The 24,378-nt window shown below is 40.9% G+C and overlaps 2 protein-coding genes across 4 annotated transcripts in view; both read right to left on the bottom strand.

Moving 5' to 3' along the window:
• The window catches only part of TLR5 (toll like receptor 5), a 29,013-nt gene extending 21,878 nt beyond the window's left edge, over positions 1-7,135 (bottom strand). Inside the window, exons 1-2 of one of the 3 annotated variants that reach the window (XM_040552796.1) lie at positions 6,590-7,134; positions 581-678 (exon numbers count right to left, since the gene is read on the bottom strand). The gene's annotated coding sequence lies outside the window, so the exon portion shown is untranslated. Of the gene's footprint in view, positions 1-580 lie in introns of all 3 variants that reach the window. The other 2 variants (XM_040552799.1, XM_040552797.1) reach the window with 2 other exon arrangements.
• A 4,402-nt stretch (positions 7,136-11,537) lies between these two features.
• Positions 11,538-24,378, bottom strand: part of SUSD4 (sushi domain containing 4) — a 34,954-nt gene continuing 22,113 nt past the window's right edge. Inside the window, exons 7-10 of the mRNA XM_040552590.1 lie at positions 15,881-16,072; positions 15,287-15,431; positions 13,177-13,559; positions 11,538-12,018 (exon numbers count right to left, since the gene is read on the bottom strand). Of these exons, the coding sequence (XP_040408524.1) occupies positions 11,990-12,018; positions 13,177-13,559; positions 15,287-15,431; positions 15,881-16,072 (749 nt within the window). The 3' untranslated portion in view covers positions 11,538-11,989. The remainder of the gene's footprint in view (positions 12,019-13,176; positions 13,560-15,286; positions 15,432-15,880; positions 16,073-24,378) is intronic.

The raw sequence follows: 24,378 nt of genomic DNA, 5'->3' as shown, positions 1-24,378 counted from the left end.
TATTTATTTATTTATTTCCCTTTACTTTGTACATTTGAGATAAATTTTGTGCCTTGCCACCCTTGTGGTGCTATTGTTTTTCCTGGCTGATGTGCCTGCACGGCTGTCACACCATCCCCTGTGGTAGGCTGCTGCAACAGGCCAGGCTGAGTCAGGAGAGGCAGCAGGCAGAAGAATGCTGGTGAGAAGGTGGAGCAGGGTGGGCCCAGTCATCTGCATAATGTCACCTCAGACGTCACCCCTTCCTTTTTAAGCTGAAAAAGACTACTGAAACTTTCCTGTTTCAGGGTCTTCGCATTGATGGAATTGTGTGGGTTAAGGCCCAGTACAGACGGGCTATCGCAGCATAAAATCAGAGCCTATAATTCTCCATGACCACGCTAAGGAGTAATGCTCAAGTAGAGGGTTTCGCGGTTATCAAAAATTGTGTGCTTTTTGCATTTCCTACCTTCTTCTTGGAATCGCATAGGAACAGCTGTGTTTGGTGTCCCCATGTGTAAGTCCGTCTACATTTGGAATTTAAAATCTATCACAATCTGCTTGGCATCAATTCCCCTGTGCGTTTTCAGCATATACTTACTGCTCTCCACAGACTTGTTCTTCATTTCTTTCTCTGTGGCCCCACTAACTAAAGCTTTAGCTCATTTTCCTTTTAAAGTCCAAACCACTCTCTTCACTCTGCAAAACAGAAAAATACTAATCAAATGTCAAAGGTCTTCGAACTGTTGTGTTGCAGTTTGTGATTATTATGCATGACTCTTTCTGAACAGTGGCCTGGGATGTATGCCTTTCGCATTCAGTAAACAAATCTTTTCCATTGAGCTTAAGTATGTAATTGCATGGCTGAGGCTGTTTCTTCTTTCCTCCAAAAGCACTTATGAACACATCTTGAATTAAGCTTTGAGATTTCAACATAGTTGTGGTTTTTTCTTCCAGGTTCCTGTGAGAAACAAAGTTGTGTTTTTGCAGTAGAATGTTTTTGCAGTGGAAAATTCCACTAACCTTGCATATTCAGAAGTGATTGTGCAGGCATAACAGTGGCATAGCAGTGGGAGTATGTTAAGCAGATAAGGGGAAGGTCCCACTCCCAAAATAAGGAGGATAGCTAAGAAAAACAGGATGAGCAGTGCGAAATCAGTCAAAACAAAAAGTCACAGGCCCTCTAGTCACGAGAGAAGAAGGGGAAAAAAAAAAAAAAAGGAAAAGGAGAAATTAACGGTTGGTCAAACAAAATTGTATGTATATGGTATCGTAATAAGCGTTGAATAGTTTGTGAACCTGTACTTAGCCAATGAGGAGATGGGAGGAATCAATTGTTGGGTAATAGGAAATATAAGGTTATGATATACTTTTGCTGGGCGCTCCTGCTTGCAGGAAGCCTGCCATTGTAATCGTGAATAAAATAGCTGCACAGAAGACCCTGTCTGAGAAAATTATTGAGGTGTTTCTCACATTCCTAATTTTGAACATGAGATTTGTCTGCCCTATTGTTGGCTTCCTATTTTCCAAAGGTATGATTACTCTGAACAGAAAAATGAATATGCAGGGTCAACATGACCACAAACCTAATTCTAAACTTGATTTTTTTAATTTTCTTATTTTTAATTTGCTTGACTCATTTACTTTTCAATGGCACTCTCTTTGGCATCAGTGTTGACAATACTACCTCATACAGCTGGAACTGAAGAATATGCCAATACAATGATCTGATAGTATGCTACTGATAAAAAAAAAAAAAAAATCTAACGGGCCAAAAGAAAAGGAAAAGAAATTATGAAACACTACTGCATGGGGAGACCCATTCTACCACAAACTGTAAATGTACCAGGCTGACTTGGGGTTGCATCACTTTCTCCCCATCACATGCAAGGGTAACAGCCTCCCAGCTCTCCTGTGCCACACACACTAGTGGCTACAGTATGTGCAGATGTTTACTGCATGCACTGCTGCTGCCAGAGACCCAAGTCCCATTGTCTTTTCTCTCTACATACCTCATTATTGGAAAAAAATGTCCCTTTCTACGTACTGCTTATTCAGTCTTTTGGGGCGAGACTCTGCTTTTTAAAGGTATCATTTAATTTCTTGAGAAAGGATAGTCATGACTTTTCCTGCCTAAGATATTTAAAATCTACATTTATCTTGTTTTTTTTTCTTCTTTTTTTTTTCAAATAGTTTATAGTTTTAAAATTATATTGTAGAAAAAAAAAACAAACAAATAAACACAAAGAAAAAAAAAATTATAAGGTGAAACAGAGTGACAGGTGGTTGTTCTTGCCACAGCTGCTAACTGTGGCAATGCCCCTTGTGCCGGAAACCAACAGGCAGACCTATGAGTATACAGTTTCATTTTAAAACTGGGTTTGGGAGGCAGAAAAATCTTCTCATGAAAATCTGTCTGTGTTAATAGATGGAAGTAATTTCCTCTCTTGTTAGATATTCTAGAGCAGGCAGATATTTGATTTACATCTGCTGTCTCCTCGTGACATAAAATATGGTTTGGTGACACAGTCTAGATGAAGAAACTGAAGGTCACAGAACAATTAATCACTTTCTCACTCATAATTTCTTACAAAGATATTAGGTATATTTAGAACATGTTGGCTTCTGGAGATGAAGACAGCACTGTGCTGAATTTAAAAGGTGTCTCAGAGGATAATGGTCTTGCTTTCATTGAAATCACCTGGAACCTTGGGGTCCAGAATGGTTTAATGAAACTGTCCCTTCCTGCTGAACAACTGTCGGTGCCTACTGCTGCTGAAGACTCTCATTGACCTGTTACATGGCACTATGCTGGGAAGGCTTAAATAAATGCAGAGTATGATGCACCCAGTCAGCCTCAATTCACTGCAAACAGTGTTCTCCATAGGTTCGTGCCCAGTGCATCCCGCTAATAAGCACACAGGGTCGTAATTCACACGAAGTTCCACTTTTAACACAAGTGAAATCAGAGAGCTGGGTAGAGAATCTGGCATCTGGTTTTGCTCTATAGGTGTGTAATGCTAAACCCCAGCTTCCCTTGGATGGGAGCACATGGCCTTCCTTTTGCTTTTGGGAATCAAGATGCTGGGACTCCCGAGTGCATGTTCAGAAAGCACTTGTTGCTGAAATGGGCGCATTAGTCCCAGTTCCCATCCATTTCACTGGAAGTTGAGAGCAGTGTGTATATACAGAGCTTTCTGTCTGCAGCAGCTCCTACATTCAAAATTTTAGGGAAAGCAGACTGCTGGGACAGTCAGCTAACTGGAGAGACATCATTACAGGTGTGGCTTTAGACCTACTCCACTTGGTGATTCTTCCCCCAGGAAAAATCCAGGAAACTGAGAGAACATTATCATCTAAGTCTTTTAGTAGATATGTCTATCTCCAGTAAGATGCATTTGTGACAGGTCAGCACAACATAAGCTCAGCTAAAATGCCTTGCTCTTTATAGCTGCCACAATGTCCTGAGTGCTGAGCTTCAGCACTCCTAGAGCTGTATCTAAGATATAAACTTGCTATGACATAAATGTCAATGAAAGTGAACCTGTTAAGTTGCTGAAGTGGTTGTACAAAAAACAATAGACAGATGACTTTGGTAGTTGAGCTAACCCTCATTTTTGCTGCAGCACTTTCATAAAAGCCAATTATACAAAACTTCAGTAACATCTATATCAGTGATAGACTGCAGATATTTATAGTCTTTATCAATGATCAGGCTAAGCTAAGCTAAATGACTCTGCCAAACTTTATAGTAAGCAATTAACCCTGAATTATCAACAACAGGCATCCATGGTTAACAAAAGAAATAACTGATTGCACAGTCATTAACACTAGAGCACCAAACAAGGCAGACTAACAGCATGTGCTGCCATGGAATTAATAGGAAAGACAACAGTGGCAAGTGCCATCTCCTACAGGGTGGGACACTTGCAGGGGGCTGAGATAGCTGCTGAAAGACACTTGCTTTGGCAAGAGCAGTATGTACTCAGCAGTGGATAGATGGAACTCAGAAGCTGGTGGTAATAATGAGCATTAAAAATAAATCTAGCCTAATTAGGTAAAAAACAAACAAACAAAACCCTAAAACAACTGACAGCTAAGCAGCTGTTAACTGTTTCGTTCTAGCAGTTATCCGCGGATCAGAAATTCATACCAGAGCGCCAGGAAGTGGATAGAGACCTGCTGCACACCCTGTGCTACCTAACTGGAGTATGTCAGCACCCATTTTCTGAAGCTATGAGCTCACCATTTTAGGAAAGGAGGGTGTCTTTAAAACCTCTAACATTGAGATTAGCATTTTGAGCTAATCCTTAAAAAGTCTTTGGCTATTTTGTTTGTATAGGGACATTCATCTGCGCCTGTGAACTCTGGGCCAACAAAAGATAGTGAGCTGACCAGCTTGGGGCCTAGTCAGATAGATACATCATGCCTGTAGTAATGTGGGCTCCCCTTAGTGTCCTCTGTAACAATTTCCACAGACCATTTGTCAGCAGAGTGAGGAGCTCTGTGTCCCTTCTTGTCCTCACTGCTGAGAACGTAAATGAGGAAGGCAAATACGAGCAACCTCGTCAGAGGGAGCGGATGTTGCCTGCTGGGTACTGCACTGCAATTAAGCAACTTATTTCACATCCCAGCATGACTGAGATGGCAGAATGAAACCGGAACAACAGTGGTAGTCAGAAAAAGAGAAGGAGAGTCAAAAGATGAACAGAGAGGGAACAGAAAGCAAACACAGTAAAATAAAAACATGGATCCAAACCAAAAGAGCATTTTGTGCATGGAGGACTGAAGACCGTTTTGCGAGCTGAAGCAATCTGACCATTGAAATTGAGATGTGAATGAAAAGGGCTGCTGGACCTCCCAAAACAGGAAGCTTGTCTTTTCTCCCTGTGTCTTGACTTTTATTTTGAACCTTTTTCATTAACAAAACAGCTCCCTCTGTTCTTACCGGAGAATATGGGGAACATATTCATGTACCACTCTGAACTTTATTAAAATGTAAGTTGTTTTTCTTCCTTCTCCATGTTTCTGGTTTGGATTTGTCTGTTTTTCTTTTTTTTCTGGCTGCACACCCTGACCTAGGAAAGTGACAGGCAAAGAAGAGTCTCCCCACTGTAGTGCAATTCCTTTGGGAACCATGTCTAAGGGATTGAAAATGTCCTTGACAAGGGGAGTTGCTCCTGGATTTGGGACAGATGTTCACTTGCTTTCTAGCTCTTCCTGCCTGAGAGTCCTTCTTGAGAGTCCCTGTGAGCCCAAGAACAGGAGCTAAAGATGTACATCTTCCATCCATACTACTCATCTGACAGCTGATGTGCTAAGCTGTGCTAACATCTGCAGCACAGCACAGACAGGAACAAACAGCTTTTGTGGCATGGGAAGAAAGTTTTGCATAAACATGACAATGGTCTCTGTGCTCCAGTGCCTGAGCTGCTGTTTTTCCTCGAACTCAATAGGTGTCTTTAGATAATTGCCAGGAAAGGATTTACTTCACCTAATGCACACAGAGTATTAGAAGGGCTGCATTCATTTGACTGCCTAAGATAGACATGAAAACCAGAAAATCCCAAATATGGATTTGTCACAGAATAAAATTCTGAAATCAATGTCACTTTATTGCAACAAGGTTTAGTTCATGGGATTTCACTGGAGTTCAGCCCACGCTACATGAAAAGCTTCTGTTGGTAGAAAAGAGAATATTTCCGGCTGTGATTTTGATAAATGCTGAACATTTTGTCCAATACCTTCAGTTTGGAATTAGCATACATGGGGAAAAAAGAACGCTAGCCAAGTTTAGTTCTCAAGTTGGGAATCACACAGGAACAGAACAAGCCCCAAGAGCTCATCTAGTCCATCCCGCCCCAGTGTCTTTCCTGGCACCTGTTTATTTGAAATGTTCTTAAAAATCTCTCATGACAGAGCTTTATGACAACTTTCCCAGACCATCTCTTCCTGCTTGTAACCATCCCTATGGCTAGAAGGCTTTTCCTATTATCTAACCTCAGTTTCTCATGTTACAATTAATCCTATTATTCTTGTCCTATTTATATGGATGATTCCCTTCTTCTTTACAAAATATGCTTCTTACAGAAAACCAAATTTCTGCATCCCTTCTGGTTTTGTTTACATGCAACACTACACAATCTCTAATGTGACCTATGAGGACAGGGTTTTCTAATAATGGTTGATTCTCTCTGCTTGGCTTCCCTCCAGCTACTTCACATTTTTCTTGAAGAGGAAAAAGTTGCTCAACATTTGACACAGAGCTCTAGCCAAGGTCTTAGTAGTGTTAAGTGGAGCTGAATGATTGTTTCATGCAATTTATAAGTTACAGTTCTGTGTAAACATCCTCATATTGACACTGAACATTTTCATAACAGCCAGGTCCTTTCGACTCATGCTCAGGTTGTGATTCACTCCCAGCAGAGTTGCTGCTAGACCTTGGATTTCCACCCTTCCCCCAGCACGCTTCAGGTCAAGCCCTTGTTCATAAGCCTGTGTTTTAGGCTGGCTTGTTGCTCACTTTTTTCCTCCTCCTTTTCATTTTTTAGAAAGAGCATGCCAAAGCCAGTTCTCATTATTATTCTTTCCTGGAGTTCTCAGTACCTACCCTCTCCTCCCTCTGCTGACAGCACGTGGGTTGTCCTTCTTCACTAACATGCTGCTTTTCCCCACACCAATAAGAGTTTGCCTCGGTTTGTTTTTATTCATATCCAGAAAACTGAAGTGAAAACAGCTTATGATCTGCATGAGATGCACTCATCCTCCCATCTGGTTTCATTTGCATGGCAAACGCAGTCATGATCGTACCAGCTCTCCAGTCCCTAAGGGCACACAAAGCATCCACCTTCCTGAAGGTTTGTCTGCCATGGCTCAGGACTCGAGGTGACCTGACCTCTCTGACCAAGGCTGTGGGGGTCCCTGGTCTGGCAGAGTAGCTGGGGAGCTGGGCAGGCTAGGGGGCAGCTAGGGGCATCCCTCAACCCAGGGCATCAGCTCGTGGCTTGGGGTGTGGATGCAGATCCAATGGCCAGGAGATTTTCATGAGAATTCCAGCCCAAAACAAAAGAAAAACTGAAACAGTCCTCTGTTCTCTCTGGAAAATTCAAGCATGCAAAACTCTCAAACTCAACCACATGAGTAATCTCATTAAAACACCCTATAAAGAAGTCTTATACATCATAAGCAAAAAAAGAGTAAAAACATCTTTTTCACCTTTGCAAGTTATATTTAGTATTGTACTGTCAAAGGACTATCAAGCAATATCAGTACATCAATATTTTCTAGTTTAGATGCAATTCTGCACTTTTAAAAATAAAAATGGTCTAAAAAGCCATAAATTTAAATTCCTTGAGTTATCTTGTCTGTTTCCCTTAGCAGAATGACTGCAATACAATGCATACAGCAGTGTAAATCTATAAATCTGTAGAGCTTCAAATATTAACCAGAAGCTTTCATAACAGAAATTAATGAATAGAAGTCCAGAAATTTCATAAGAAATTAAATTCTGCAAATTCTTAAAAGACTAACAAAAACAGATTTCATAATATTTTAAAGAGTACCTATAGTAATTTCAGTATTTGCAATGATATTAGAAACAAAAATCACTTAACTGACTAAAAGGCTTGAGATGTGCTTCGAGATCAGTATTACAGCACTCTTAGATTGTTTGCTGGGGTGACAACCATGAACTTCAGCTGGTAGTGCAAACACCTCTGGAAAGCATGGGACCTAAAAAGAAATGGGTGGCAAAGAAAGTACCAATACCCAATGGATACAGCTGTGGGATAAAACTGAAATTATGGTGGCAATTGAGAAAATTTCATCTGAAAAAATGGCAAATCTTATGTAAGTAAGAATAGAAGATAATATGCAATATATAGAATCACAAAATCATCTTGGTTGGGAAAGACCTTCAAGGTCACCAAGTCCAACCATCAACCTGACCTACTGAGTCCCATGGCTAACCCATGTCCCTTAGTGCCATGTCCATACATCTCTTAAATACCTCCAAAGATGGGGACTCCACCACTTCCCTGGGCAGCCTGTTTCAATGGCTGACTGCCCTCTCTATGAAGAAGTCTTCCTAATATCCAGTCTAACCCTCTCCTGGTGCAACTTGAGACCTTGTCATCACGTTCTGTCACTTATCGCCTGAGAAATGAGACTGACATCCTCCTTGCTGCACTCTCCTTTCAGGTAGTTGTAGAGAGCAATGAGGTCACACCTCAGTCTCCCCTTCTAAAGACTAATCAACCCCTGTTCCCTTGGCTACTTCTCATAACTCTTTTTTTCTACGCCTATCACCAGTTTCATTGCTCTTCTCTTCACATGCTTGAGTAAGTCAATATACTTCTTGTAGTGATGAGCCCCAAACTCAACACAATAATATCCAAGGTGCGGTCTTACCAGTGCTGAGTACAGAGGGACAATCACTTCCCTACATCTGCTGGCTACACTGTTTCTTATGTAGGCCAGGATGCCATCGGACTTCTTGGCCACCTAGGCACACTGCTGGCTCATGTTCAGCCAGTTGTTGATCAACACCCCAAGGTCCTTTTCTGCTGGGCAACTTTCAAGTCACTCTTCCCCAAGCCCATACCAGCGCACAGGGTTGTTGTGGCCCAAGCGCAGGACCTCACACTTGACCCTGTTGAATGTCATTCAGTTGGACTCAGGCCATCTATCCAGCCTATCCAGATCCCTCTGTAAAGTCTTCCTACCCTCAAGCAGATCAACAATCTTGCCTACCTTGGTATTGTCTGCAAACTTATTGAGTGTGCACTTGATCGCCTCATCCAGATCACTGATAAAAACGTTGAACAAAACTGGCCCTAATACTGTGCCCTGGGGAATGCCACTGGTGACTGGCTGACAATTGGACTGAACTCTGTTCACTCCTTCTCTTTGAGCCTGGCCATTCAGTCAGTTCTTCACCCAGTGAACTGTACAAGCCATGAGCAGCCAGTCTCTCCAGGAGAATACTGTGGGAGACAGTGTCAAATGATTTACTAAAATCCAGGGAGACAACATCCCCAGTCTTTCCCTCATCAACTAAGTGGATCACCTTGTCATAATGAGATCAAGTTAGTCAGGCAGGACCTGCCTTTCATAAACTCATGCTGGCTGCTTCTGATCACTTGATTGTCCCATACGTATAGTATGATGACATTGTGCGATGACATTCAGGATGATATGCACCATGACCTTCCCTGGTACCACGGTCAGATTGATGGCCTTGTAATTCCCTAGATCCTCCTTCCCGCCCTTCTTATAGATCAGAGTCTCATGTGCTAAGCTCCAGTCAGCTGGGACCTCCCTGGTTAGCCAGGACTTCTGGTAAATTATTGAAAGTTACTTGGCGAGCACTTCTGCCTGCTCCTTCAATACCCTCTAACCCTGTCTGTAATCCTGTCTGGACCCATAGACACATAAACATTCACATGATGTAGTAGGTCACCTACAGTCTCCTACTGAATTATAGGTGCTGCATCTCCTTGTCACCACCTTCCAACTGAGGGGGCTGGGTACCCTGAGAACAATTGGCCTTACTAATGAAGACCGAGGCTAAAGAATACATTAAGTACCTCAACCTTATGTATTGGGTTTATGTGGCAAGAGCTTGGTAGCAGGGGGGCTGCAGGAGTGGCTTCTGTGAGAAGAATGCAGAAGCTGCCCCATGTCAGGTAAGAGCCAGCTCCAGCCAGCTCCAAAAGGGACCTGCTGCTGGCCAGAGCCAAGCCAACAAATGATGTTGGTTGGGCTTCTGTGAGAGCATATTTAAGAAAGAGAAGAAACTGCTGCACAACAGCAGCTGGGAGAGAGAGGAGTGAGAAACAGCCCTACAGACCCCAAGGTGAGTGCAGCAGGAGGGCAGGAGGTGCTCCAGGCACGCAGCAGCAGTTACCCTGCGGCCTGTGGAGAGGCCCCTGGTGGAGCAGGCTGTCCCCCTGCAGCCCACGGGTCCCACATGGAGCAGATCTCCATGCTGCAGCCCCCCCGTGGAGGAGCCCCCGGTGGAGCAGGTGGATGTGGACTGCAGGAGGCTGTGGCCCATGGAGAGCCCCCACAGGGTCTTATCCCACGCTGGCTCAACTTTCGGTGTATTAGAATGGCCTTCTCCTGTGTCTTAAAGATTTCATTCTTGAAGAAGGTCCAACATAAGAAGGTATCTTACCATTCAATACCAATCACTACATTCTCATCAGCCATACTGTGAAGTAATTGAGAGTATACTAATAATCACCTCTCTGCTACACAGTGCTGTCTGTTTGTTGTCTCCATTTGCTTCTCACTACCATATACCATTGCTGACAGGGTGCTCATAAACACGTTCTTGAATATTAGCAGCAGGTCTATCATACTGCTATCCTGATTCGCAAGCGAGATCACTAGATACTACCACAATGCAAATAAATAATTAATCAAAAAAATAACAGAGCAACTTTTAGTGATCCTCTGTGTAGAGCAATAAAGATATTACAGGTTTACTTTGAATATGAAATCAGAAATTGGTCTCTTTTTTTCCTTTGCTTTTGATTAGCCCATGATGACAATCTCTGTCATTAACAAATGGTGAATTCTTCCATAAAACACTGCTGGTTTAACATATGTTTCAATTGTGCAATACCAAAAATAAGATGAGAAATCTGCTTAGCTTTCCATAAGCATATGAAGCAGTCAGGAATTTTCCTGACAAATAATGAATAGCCTATAATACCACAAAGGTGGACCATTCATATGTCTTTATCACAATGCTCTGGCATGGGATACAGAGTAGAGAAAAAACAACAACAGCATCTACATAAACCATGCCATTGCTGCACCCATTTCATGTGCTCTGCTTAAACAAAACCACTGTGTCCCACTGGAACTAGATAATGGCCAAACATGCTACAGACCAGGGGTTCTCCTGCCATCCCAGCCTTCAGGTGGAAACTGGTGAAAGAAGTGAGGAATGGAAAAAAAGGCCAACTAGACACAGTTTGATAAGTCAAAGGAACTGAAACTGAACTTTATTTTCTTTTAAAGTATTCTACAATAATGGCTCAGAATACTACCACAGTGTAGAGGGACAAGGCAGTGCTCTGGGCTATGACTGTAGATTACTCTAGTGTATATATTTGTCAGAGCTTAAGAAAGGTTGAAGCACGGCAGTTCAACATTTCTTAAGCAAATATTTCATAATTTTAACACTTTCTAGGTCTTTCATATTATAGCAGGATTTATCAAATGCAATGTTGTCACAGAAGTCTTGCATAAATACAAATATTGATACTTTACCTTGAATATTGTATATCATATAAATCTATCTTACCTTTAAAAAAATCTCCAGATCATTATGTGATCTGGAGTCTCTCCTTTTCTTTCTCTGTAAGAGTTTTTAAATATATATATATATATTTATATATATTTGCTATCATACATCAAAGTTTATACGAATCTCATCATTTCTGTTGTATTTTCTGCAGACATGGTCTGAAACAAAATCAACAAGTAAATCAAAAGCTTCCTGGTTAGCATACGAAAGTCAAAGAGGATCGTTCCTCTTTTTTGTGTGTGTGTTTCAGTAATAGTATTTCTTTTAAACTTGAAAGCTTTCTTCATAAACTAGAGGCCCATAGATCATTTAAAGCAGTCTTTATAAGCAAATTTACATACTTCGACATGCTTTTGTGAGGCAGTTAGTATCAAAATCCAATAGTACTTCTACAGAACCATATGACTTTCTGCGATGCAGATATACATTTCATTTCTAAAAAGCCACAGTTCTTTTTCTACATCTGCTCTCATCAAATCCCCAGGATTCATTCATAAAACTGCTTTTCCAAATGTTTTTGCTGTTATCCCCACTGTGGATTAAGATGTACACACAATCTGGTGACATCATCGTGTGGAGGGTTGGTAAGTACGAAAATACCCTCTCCAAATCCACAGATAGTCTTTTCTAAGTGTTCTGTATTCATGTTACCAAACAGTGTAACGCAATGATGACACATCTCCATGCAGGCTAAGGGTCTTCTTCCATCAACGGAATCTCTAGAGGTAAAAAGGAAATGGTACTGGTTACTGATTGTAACTTCCTTTTAGATCTTTGCAGATCGTTATTATTAGCAATTCTGCAAAAAATATAAATGGGCGTTGTAAAATCTGAGCAATATATAGTGTCTCCAATTCTATACCCATTTATGCTCTAACAGCTATATGAACATTAAACTACTATCCATGTTTTCTAAAACAAGTTAGGCCCACCAAAACCTAAGTGCAAACATCCCTTCTACTACATTAAAGACTAACTCAACATTCAGAGTAAGCAGAGACTTCTACTGGTATCCTCATCATTTCTCCCACCTCCTTCCAGAAGTCCTCTTCCACTTGTGATGCCATTAAAAGTTAGCCCCAACCCTATGAAGCAGGAAAATTTCCTCCACCTAAGCTTCACACACATTTCTCATTTAAATGTCTCTGAGGAAAGCTATGTAGATTCCTTAACATGCTAAGAAACACACCATAAGGCTCTGTTAGAGCTAAATGAAATTATATCAATGCATGCTCATGATTTAAATGCAGACAATAGTATATGATGATCTCCCTTCTAATACATGGTCCTGTGAGTAGGTTCCCCTTATGCTGTGACTCCCATGTCCAAGGCTTAAAATGTATGCAAATGCATACATGCCTTAGACTGAAAAGTTTGCCATTATGTGCAGACACAATGAGCTTGTTCAATAAAGGCTGCTAATTCTCTCTGGGTATGAAAATATGATTTTCTTTCAATTTTAAGGAGAAAATCATGTTCTTTGCTGTGAAAACCACAGTACATGAGGGAGTTATGAGTGTAGCAGTTGAGGAGCAGATGAACAGACCAGCACAGGCAAGATGATGTTTGACTTTGCTGCTGTATACAGGCACCCGCCGTCCTCCCCGTTGATGAGACTGCTGCTGCCTGGTCTGGAGAGAAGCCTTCTGGCCTGTCCTACCCTCAGGGAGTCAAATCCCTTGCACCACAGTTAGCAAGGACATATCATGGACATGAAGCTCAGTAGCATGGTTTTAAGAATGTCCAAATTAAGGTACGGACTCTGCAAATATATGGAGAAAGTAAAAAGCAGGTCAGCTGGCTTTATTCCTACTCTGACTGTACAAATGAATGGCTCCTACTTATGGACTCACATATCTCTCTTATGTAAGACTCACCATCTGTAATATCAATCTGCAGACTCGTGGACACAGCCTCTCCAGCAGTGCTACAGGATGCATCAGTTCGATCTGACCCAGAAAACGCTGCTGCTTGGCACACCGAGGATGAGTACAAACTTTGGAGCAGTTCAGAGGAGCCTGACTGACTATCACAGGTCTCAAATTCACTAGGCAGCGTGTCTGTAATCCTGGGGCCAGGATAAGCAGGAGGACTCTGATCTTCTGTCTGCAAAATATGCCCCTGGTCTGTTGTAGCTGAGTATCCAGGTGCTAGAGCATTCAAGCTGCTGCTTACAGCTTCATCATAGGAAGGCAGCATGACAGGAACGCCATCCACCACCACAAAGTCAGGGTCACCCATGGAGCCCTCCTGGTTGCCTCTAAGTCAAACAGAGAAATGATCGCAGAGAGCCAGAGTGTTTCAGAAGCACATTGGAGCAACTGCTGAATGCAAGTAAACACAACACTTTCTAATCACGCAAAATGATGCTACAGGGTCATTAACATTCACAGAAATGTTTGCTTCACAGGTTTGCAAAAATCTGTTCAGATTGACAGTCAGGTGGAATCTGTTACAATTGGATAAATGAAACCAAGTAATGTGAAGCACAATTTAGAGAAGGGAAAGAAAACAGGTGCTTGGAAGAGATAAGGAGCACCATTTGCTGTGTCACACAGACAAGATATCATGGATATGAGATCACAGGTGTGCTTCACCAGTCAAGAGTGTTGGAACCCCTGGAAAGATGTGGGCTAGAGCAAAAAAGTGTTTACAGCACATGTACAGGCGCTGAGCTGGCTATTATCGGATGACAGGAATTTGGGGGCCAGATTTGTGGCCTCCTTCAGGTCTTGCTTTCAAAGGATGAAGACATCCTTAACCAGCACTAGATTGGTTTCTTTTTAAAACAAAATATTTATATTATGTTGGGAAGGTTTGATAAACCCTGAAGTATATTTTTTGTAGTCAATTAAATCACAACAGAATCCTAGCAGGAAGGAGTTGGTCCCAGGTCCCCTTAGGACATGAAAACATCTGAAAAGAATAGGCCAGAAAGTCATTTCAATAACTGAGATGAATCCAGGCTATAAAGCTATCTGTGGTGCAACCCTTTACCCTAGAGGTTTTCCTAGTTATGTATGTATACTCCCCATATACTGTAGATATATATGTTAACATACACATTACTGATACAATCCATATACTTTCAGGTACACATACTTATTTAACAGTAAGACTGCCAAATTCATTCTTCTGCATTGACATGGGGATATATTTACTGACATACAGCTTTATTACCTCTCCTTTCTGTGTGTGGTAGAATAAAGACACAAGTAAAAGAAAGAGAAAGAGTCACCCAGTCAAGGTCCATAGCAAATTGAGCGCAGACTGAAATGTAGAGACAGATCAACAGATCTAAACCTAGATACATCACAAGCTTTACCTAAACCATAGCGTGCCTGCCTTTGTTTTTCCCATTGCAAGATAATAATAATAGTACCCACCTACCTGTCTCTTGAGGAGTGCTGTGCGAATCAATGACAAATGCTCATAGCTGCACAGTATTTTATGGAAATAAAGGTAGATGTAGGAGATGTTCATGAATCATGATGAAAATAATACTCATGAAGGGAAAGCAAACTTCTAATATAAATTTGTCCACAGGAAGAAAAAAAAAAAAGAAATTCTTTCTTAAAACTTACATTACTGAATCCACAGTACTTAAAAAATGAATTCCCCTGGCACCCAAAAATGAGTATTTTAAAGCACTGTCAAATATTTTTATATGCAGAAGCAGCTATTCTCAGTAGTAAAGCTGTAATTACTCCCAGAATGAATCTGACAAACTTTGGCTTTTAGTTGCAGAAGGAACTACAGTGGCTTTCCAGGGATGCCTGTCCGTGTAGGTAGTTCAGATACTTCTGTTCAGTGCAAAGGAGGTATCTGCAAGGCTCAGGAGCTGTTCTGCTTCCTCAGCAAGGAGCACTGAATGTGAAAACTGAATTAAGGGCTTCAGTGTTCAAAAACCAACCAACCAACCAAACCAAACCAAACCACCACCACCAGCCCAAACAAGCAAACAAACAAATAAAAAACAGTACAAACCTTGGAAGGAAATGTGTCTTAAATTTGGTCTGGAACATCCTGGCTAAAATGACCAGTAGAAGTACTAATAAAACACTGGTAGCAGTAAATGCCACTATTTTCCATGTAGTCAGGAGGGTCTCCTGTGTATTTGGCCAAGTTTGTTCTGTAACAAAAAGAGAACAATACCACAATTGTGCTTATTACTGCTGCTATTTTATATTAATTCTTTAACAATACTCAGAAGTGCCAGTTAGGGTGAGAGATTTCTTACATGTGTGTTTTATTTAATTTACAAGCGGCCTTAACAGCAATCTGTCACAGGGGCTGGACCTTGCTTTTTCCCCTTGATGTTTCTTTTATGCATGCAATCATGAATTTATCTTATATACATATTAAAAAATCCACAAGATATTCCAAAGTACATTTGAAGAGCTAACTGTTGAGATGGTTTAGGATCATTCAGGAATAAAATATGCTGTATTTAATGGCATCTAAAAATCAATGTTCATCACTTAAGCAAAAAACAAATGAATTTCACCAGGCATTACTAAACTACTGATTTGATCTAAAAGAGATGGACTGTAAGAGGATATGCCATTGCTGCTCCCTTACCTGTTTTGACACAGTAGACTTGGTAGGAGGGGAACCACTCCCCATACTGGCAGGTGATGTATTTGTAGTCATTGGTGAGGGTGTAACCAGGATCACAGTAAAACTCCACCACTGTCCCATGGTTGTAGCGCTCGCAAGGCCGCGGGTGGCAGATGTAGTCTCCATGGCTCACCATTGGAGGTAGTGGACAAACTTGGGCAAACAGAGAGAAAAGGAGAAAGAAGTTAACCACAGCAACCTACCACTGTGCATCAAAACACCCTTCCAGGCTTCCTGCCATTTCAGGAGGCTATGTATGAGTGGCACCAACCCGCTACTGCTGGAACACCACACTCCTGTCCACGCCAGTGAACAGGTGCACATACCTCCTGCAGAAATGTGAAGTTCAAAAACTTCACAGGAAGTTGTTGGCTCACACTTAAACCAGAAAGCTCTGCAGTCACCTGTTTCTTTAAAGACATGAAAGATGGTATCTGTGAACCCTTCCAGCCTCTGGGGTAAAGGGGAGGAGAAGAGGAAAATAGAAGGAGGCACATAGGTGTGTAGGACCAATATAGGGGAATGCAGGAGGACAGCCAAAGAGAATCCTTTTCCTTATGAAACATCTCAGATTCAGCTGCATGATCCTATATTTTTTTTCATTAGCATAATCGACTGGTTATATGCACTAATTAAATTCTGAAATATTCACTTTTAAAAATAAGTTTGCCATCAACAGTGCTGGAGGAGGTGCATGGCACATGACACCACTTAAGCAATTACAGTTGTACAACCATAGTTTTGTTTAGCTGGGCTCAGACTCCACAGGTGTTATTTGTGTTTTGTTATCTCTGAGCAGCCCTGCTGATTCCAGTGGGATTGCTGGTGGAGTGAGGCAACAGAGACTAAGCTTGTGTTAATTAAGTACAGTAGTTTACAAAAGGTTATGTATATAAGACTGAATTGCAATATAAACATGTGGAACTTTTATTGTAGACCCTGAAACAAGAAGAAATGCCCTCTCACATTGCTGTGAGATGGATTCAATAGAGAACTGAACAAGCAGTCTCTAGGAAACAGCAGCGGGTAAAGCAGCTTGCAAGCAGTATTTTTCTGAAAGAGGATGCTTATTTACTGAATAAGCATTAGTTGAATATTATTCTCTTAAGTATTGCTCCTAACACAGAGGAAGAAAAATCCACTAAGTGTAATGATGTCTAAAGTGGCCACATACTGACCCAAAAAGTGTTTCAGTAAGCTAAATGTTTTTTTTTGTTTTGTTTTGTTTTGTTTTTTATTCCCCTTCAGATACAGTAAACTAACTGCATCAGTGCCCCATCTGCAGGCTGCCTGGCCCCTTCACTTCATGCCTCCCTCATGCAGGCCAGCCCTACTGCATTGATTTAAATAATGAAAATGCCATCTCTGAAGAAGAATCTTCCCAGAAATTACAATTCAGCTGCTTCTCTCTGTGAATCCTGTTACATGAATAATGCATTTCATAAAAAAAAAATATACAAGATATTAAATGAATCTTCAAGAGAGGCTGATTACAATGTGCAGCAATGTCTATTCCTCATCCCTTGGGGACATGGTTTTGTTTGCATTTTCACTGGCAAGGCTTAATAATAACTTGAAATCAGAGCAAGTAATTCACATAGAAATTCACATCCTCAATACTCTGCACACTTTCCAAAGTCTCTAGGTCCATGAGAAATAGAAATGGTTTACTGGGAGGTCAACTTGATATTGAAAACAATTTTCTTAATAGGGTAAAGGTGTCGGTCTGAAATAGCAGTAAAGCACCTTCTGTCCATATCAGGGATCATTCCTTTATTAAAAAGAGAATAATCAGTGAAAGCATAAAACCAGGCATGGAAACCTGGTATATTTTTATTATCTACATTTATAGCATGCAAAGATAGCAATTTAAAATTCTTTGCAACTGAGTTTTGGCAAATTAAGACAGGCTGCAAAAGATGTGTGGATGCACATTACCCTCCTAGCAACAAGGAAAATAAAGCACATCTTATCACAGGGAGCAACCACTCAGAGAAATAAATTTCTCCTCTCCAGAAATGCACCTGATGCCATTCCTGACACATCAATTCCCTAACCTATTAACATCATTAAGGGCCAAAACAGCCTTCTGAATAAAAAAAAGCCTCAGTGCTGGTCTCCCAGTTTAGGAATGACACCGTTTACAGTGAGATTAAAAACAATGTACTGGGGGTACAACCCATGTGTGGAGCTGCCAGTCTGTTTACAAATGGAGATGTGTTTTATAAAACCTGAAAACAAGAGCATTACTCTTAGTGTAGGATATGTACTCAGTGCTAAAAATGGCTGTCATTCCATCTACTGACATCCTCCATATTTTAAGGGAAATGATCATGTAGTGATGCTGCCTGGAAGTGTCTCTAAACATTTCTCTAAAGCACTGTACTATGTTAGCCATGAATTAAATATTTAAATGTCTGTGCTTACAAATAACTCTTATATTAAATGCTTTTACAAACAGCAGTTGCAATGGAGCAGGTTTGCAAATGAAGGAGTTAAGCTCAATGGTATCAATGCTTTATTCTTATGTCAGCTTGGGTGTCAGAATCTGCGTTTTACAGTCACATGGGGTATCCCTCATCACCTCCTGTAACTGTTATGTTCGTCCAGTTTAAAGAACCCTCCAACAGCTGCATGATCAAACTGGTCTCCCGATGCCTTTGCAAGCACGGTGATTAATGATCAGTAAAACTCAGGTTCAGAGCCTCTTTTTCCAAGTGAAATCAAATCAGGTGAGTTATATCAGCAGCAGTCGAAGATTAACTTTTCATCTCTGGGCAGTTAGTCATACACCTAGTTCTTTTCTCAACTCACTCCATTTCCATAATCATTTTCGCCCAAGATCATTTACAGTCAGTGGAAAGACAACAATGAAGTGGCCTTAGCTTTGATCATAGAAGAGCAAGATTTTGGCTAGTCTAGAGGGCTGCTGAGCACTCTTGGCTCTCAATAGACAGGTTTTTAGCGAAGAGTTAGTTGTCTTACAGGGTCAGATCCCTCACCACTGATACTTACTTAGCATCGTGCTAGATACCAGTGTATTATACCAGTTACACATACTAAAGAAATAGGCCAGATCAAATATGAACTAAAACCCAAGTGGCAAAACTCAGTCCACTAAAGTTTTCTAGGAAAGGTAAAATTTTTGCAATTCCAGTGATCGTCCCTTGGTGTATTTGGAAATTACAGGCCATGGATTTCAGACGAACGCGTCAAACTTACAGAATGAAAATAACCACAAACAGACTAAAATAAAAGTGTGCTTGACAAGTAAATTTTCATTGTCAAAGCTGACTGGAGTATGGACAATAAATAATCCTACATGCTGTTCTTAAATATGACACCAAATCTTTATTATCAACAGAGTTCAGCATCTTTTTCACATTATAAAGCTTTTGAGTCTTTAATGTACTACTAATAATAATATCCAGCATAGGTAATCCAGTAGCATTTTCAGACAGATACTATTAACCTTCGGAGCATGTATGAGGTACAGACATAAGTCAGGTAGTGCCTGCTGGGCATTTTGCAGCCCATGACCAGGATCTCTGCATCAGTCTTTATTGGCCACAGACTGTAAGGGGACTTACAGGGACTTTACTGCACAGCATTCTCAGCCAAAACGTAGAATCATTAATCAAAAGGAAAGAACAAATGTGTTTATATCACAAATAAATCCCTTCTGGGATGCTCCGGACTACCAATGCTCAAGGAAGCTGAAGGAAGGAATTCCTGATTTGATCTGACAGCCATCTCCTCCTGCTCTTAGGAACAGTTGGAGCTCAGGTCTCTCCTGTGAGATCAGCTTTCTTCTCTGACTGATTTTAATGAAAGTTTAGTACTCTGAGGAAGAACTTAAAACCTGGGTTTCAATTCAATCCTTATGTGTCAACCACAGTCACATGCTGCCTTGGAGAAGCAGATCTACTTCAGGCTTACAGATTTATTTATTTTTTTTGTAACAGAAGACAACAGAATACTTGCCACCTTAAAGTATGCCTGCAGGTAGCTCTCCCTTTCATGAGGTGTCAAGGCCACAGGCTTTGCTTTCTGAGCTACAACTTTCACAACCCAGGGCTGCAATCAGGCTTTGCCAAAGCATCTACTGCGTTTTTTCAGCCACCAGATTGTAGTGATGTCCATGCATGTCTGCTGTTTATTGACAAATTAAAGCATTTTGAACGGCAGGCTAAGTGGTGCAGAAACTAAGGTTCCTCAGCTTTTCCAAAAAAAGAATGATTCCTGCACTTGTGGTACAAAAATGCTCAGTGAATAACATCAAGCCACCACCATGCCCTCTATGCTTGCTGGTGTGATCCCCAGTGACGGCTGTCCCAAACCACACAAACTGAACCGAAAACCCACAGTGAGTATCTGCAGCTGTGCTCATGTGCCAGGGACAGCAGAAATATCTGTGACATTCTCTGCAAAGGAAAGCCCAAAAAAAGGCAAGGGTGGCTCTTTCCCCCCTGGTATTGTCAACCAGGGCCCCTGCCAGGGGGATATAGGCAGTGAGCACTCACACATTAGAACAATAAATGGAGTTCACCGAGTTATTTTTTCTACCCATTACGGTCAAGAAGCTTTTTAAACACTGCCCAGAGGATACTGCAGTAATTCTGCACTGCTGACATTGGGACTGTAGGAGGGAGGAAAAATTTCTGGCATTAGCATAGTCTCAATTAACACTGATGGCACAGAATAAAGATTTCATGTCACTTTTTAAAAGCCAGTGGTAGAGAGATGAAAGTGGAGTTGCAGATATTTACAGTGCTCCAAATTTCATTTTTTTTGGCCAATCAGTTCATTGGCATTCTGGCCAGTAGGTTTAGTCTTTGCTCAAAGTAAGCAGGATGTAAATTATTTAGGTTTTGCCTAGCCATGAGCCAAACACGAGCCAAACACAAGCCAAACAATAAATGCAATAAAGTTGTGAAATACAGGGCACTTATGCTCACAAATAAGCAAGAAGCTGATTTTCCAGCTTTGAATTTTTGTATAGTACATTTTTTCTCTAGCCTTTCATGTAGGATTCTGGTTACTAGGTTAGCTGGCTTAACTGAAAAATCCAGTATGAGGCCAGTCATTTTGTGTTGCACACAGGGATGGACAGTGTTAGAGACATTTGCAACTAATCAAAAATAAAGCTTCTTCCAAACACACCATGAATCCCAGCTTATTATGCAAAGAATGATAAAAGATTAAGATGAAACTTCATGATGAGGGAGACACAGATGAAAAACTGCAGATTACAATGCAGAGGGGAAACAATGGTGTATATTGCCAGATAGTAATCAGAGAGGTACAGAAAGCACAGGCTTGCCTATGGACACACCACCTAGTTTGTGCACAAGCTGGAAGAGAACAAGGGTTCTCTTGACCCTTTCTTGTATGTGTCACAAAACTAAGTAACACCAGAAATCTGGACACCTGTCCTCTGGCTACTGCAAGTCTCTTCTTGACAGCATAGTCCCAGCCTGCCTGCATTCAAGGAAGGTGAAGACCTTCTGGAAGGTGAAGATCCCTGGAAAACCTGGGGGAGTTTCCCTTCTGTTCCAAGTTTACCTCCTAATCACATTCAATTTTCTTGTGAAGGAAACACCCAGGAGCCCTCAGTCATCACTACTACTGTTCTACCTTGCCAATTTTACCTTCATGTAACTGTCTGCAGTGTACTCAGTTGAGGTAGCCATATCCCGCTGCAGTGCATGGAGAATCCTTAGCTCCACATATGTGCTAAGCAAGAGCAGGGCACTCAGTAAAGGCTCTATGTTCCCCCAGAACATAAGCTCTTAATTCCCTGAAAAAGCCACTGAGGGACCTATATATATCTCTCCCTTAGCTGGATGCCTTTCAGCCCTCACATCCTTGCCCCGCGTGCAGCCAAGGGATCAGCTGGCCAGCTGATGGTGCTGTGCTTGCCCACCAGATGGAAGAGTACAGTTGGGAGATAGAATTGTTTTTCACAAAATGGTATTTTCATGTCAGAACTGCTACAATCCATAATTCAGTTCCAGTATATTGAATATGTATATTCAGTTACATTCCAACCACTGTTTACATCGAGCCATCATTTATGGCAAGAAAATGCAGCATCCAGGGTGTCCCAGTAAAGATCCTGTTCCCTATATTGCCTTTGTACAAACACATCCTTGTGTATGTAGGCTTTGATTTTTTTTTTTTACAGTAACATGGAATATGAAGGTTATGTTTGTTCCTTTTCCTTCTTTGTGAGCATTGTGCCAATGAAACTCAGTTTCTTGGTTATTTCAGTATCATTACCCTTCAGACCTTCAGAATAAAATACTCATCCAAGAAGCCTTTCTTAAGTAACTCAGCAATTCCTGTCCTGTGAAGGGAGAGTTAGTGCACACTATAGCTGTACTGGAGTAAGTGAGAAAAAATTTGTGGCCACAGAATTTGCATTTTGAAAGTAAAGACATGCTTTGAGGAATTTTCTTGATTATTCCCACAGCAAAGCAACAGCACCAACAGTACTACCAAAATAGAAATAATGGTGGAAACAACTAAGTATATAAAGTCACTCCTACTAAGCCCAACAGTAGACATGACGTAAAGGAACAAAGATATGAGATTATTATTTTGAACCCTGAATTTGCCAGCAAATTTATTTATTGAAAGCCTACAGCAAGGATTATTCAAAATACTGCATTCTTAGCCAATAATTTCCAAATTCTTCTCCATCTCCAGTTACTTAACCTTCACAGTGCCACCTACGTTTTATTCTTCTGAAAAGACACTCTGCAGTTAAGCAACTCCTTATAGACCATTCAGTAAGTCACTGGCAGCTGTACCTTGGGTCTCATGACTCCCAGACTGCTTGCTCTCACTCCTAGACAACCATGCTTTAATTTGGTACCCAGTAAAATTACAAGATTAATCTTTCAATGTGCACACAGTAGGAAGCACTTTTCACCTTCTACAAAGTGTGAAACGAATTGAATAATTAAGATTCTAGTGAAAATCTGTTTCTCTGGTCTAGTTCTGAAAAACACCATCTTTCTGAAAATTGCTATCACTGACACCAGCTGTAAGAGCGTAAATGAAGCCTTATAAAACTTATTCCAAGCCTATCTTAACAATAGTTTAACATTAATTGGTTCCCAAAGGGAAACAGAAGGTGATTTACAATCACTTACACATAGAGTTTGTTTGTTACTTGGAGTTACGGAGCCCATTTCACAGCTACAGTCAGCTGAGCTTCTATAGGAGTATCAGACCGAATTCACCCTCACCCTCAACAATCCTGCCATTCATAGCATAACTGGCAGTAAAACACTGATCTTAATGCAAAAGCCTTTATTTTCAAATGCATTTCACAGTATATATGAGATGAAACACATCCCACGTGAGCTTTCATCTGTAAATTATAAGTTCAAAAATGCAATTTTTGTTTAAACTACAAACACTGATTATGAGCTTGCAGCAATGGAGAGCTAGGAGTCCTTTTAGCAAGACACCCATAATTATCTTCAGGGAAATATTTATACTAATGATTCACATGGGAGTGCTTGGAACACCATGGTCTCATTTACAGTTCATTTTAGCTTTCTTCATCTCTCAGTCCTAGTTTTGTTTCTTCCTTTTCTCGTGAGTGGTTGACTTTACGATCAGTAAGGGTCTTTTTAAGACTTTGAGAAGCAGACGCTGAATATTTGGCCTCATTTCTGAATGTGGAGCCAATTGCTTGTGATTATTTTTGTATAGAATTGATGCCATTAAGGTGTCTGATTGCCTGAGCTCCAGCTGCAGTCAGGTACTGTACTCCAGTGACCAATCATTAACAACTGCATTAAAAAAGAAACAGAGATAAATGCTGAGGCTGGATTCCTGTTAAAGAAATAATCAGAAATGAAAACTTTAGTTAGATAGTGGAAAGACCATTCTAGGAAGTCTTTTCTTCCCAGGTCAGTGCTTTTACTGCATCTGATGGTTATAATAAACTATGCTTACTGTATATCAACTTGTGATTTGGATGCCTATGGCCTGACTGCATTCATTCCAAACCTGGAAAAGACTGGAGAAAAAAAAAGGTCAAAGTACTCAGCAGTAGAGTGGAGATGGAACAGGGAGACAGAGCTGTTGGGAAGTTGTTTAAGAAACCCAGACAGGTAAAAACAGCCAACAGGGATGTCTGAAGAAGCCAGAGCTCACTGTGAGCTGAATAAACCAGGGTTATGCTATTATAACTCTCTTTAATTTCTTTTTCTTCTTTGTTTATAAGAACAATCCCTTGAGCGTGCCTGGTGTCACCTACACCCATCATTGGGTATTGATGGAAAGAAGGAATACCAAATCCAGCTGCACTTGCTGGGATAAAAGAGCTGTATCCCAAGGCTTAGCTGAAGGCTGAAGAAATCAAAATCTACCTCCTGGGAGAAGGAAAATCACAAGGCCCTAACCCCCATGGAATGATGCTAAGAAAAACAAAAAAGGAG

Source organism: Cygnus olor, chromosome 3 (assembly GCF_009769625.2).
Source record: "Cygnus olor isolate bCygOlo1 chromosome 3, bCygOlo1.pri.v2, whole genome shotgun sequence".
Taxonomy (NCBI): Eukaryota; Metazoa; Chordata; class Aves; order Anseriformes; family Anatidae; genus Cygnus; species Cygnus olor.
The sequence above is the reverse complement of the archived record's forward strand: the minus strand, read 5'-3'. Positions and strand labels throughout refer to the sequence as shown.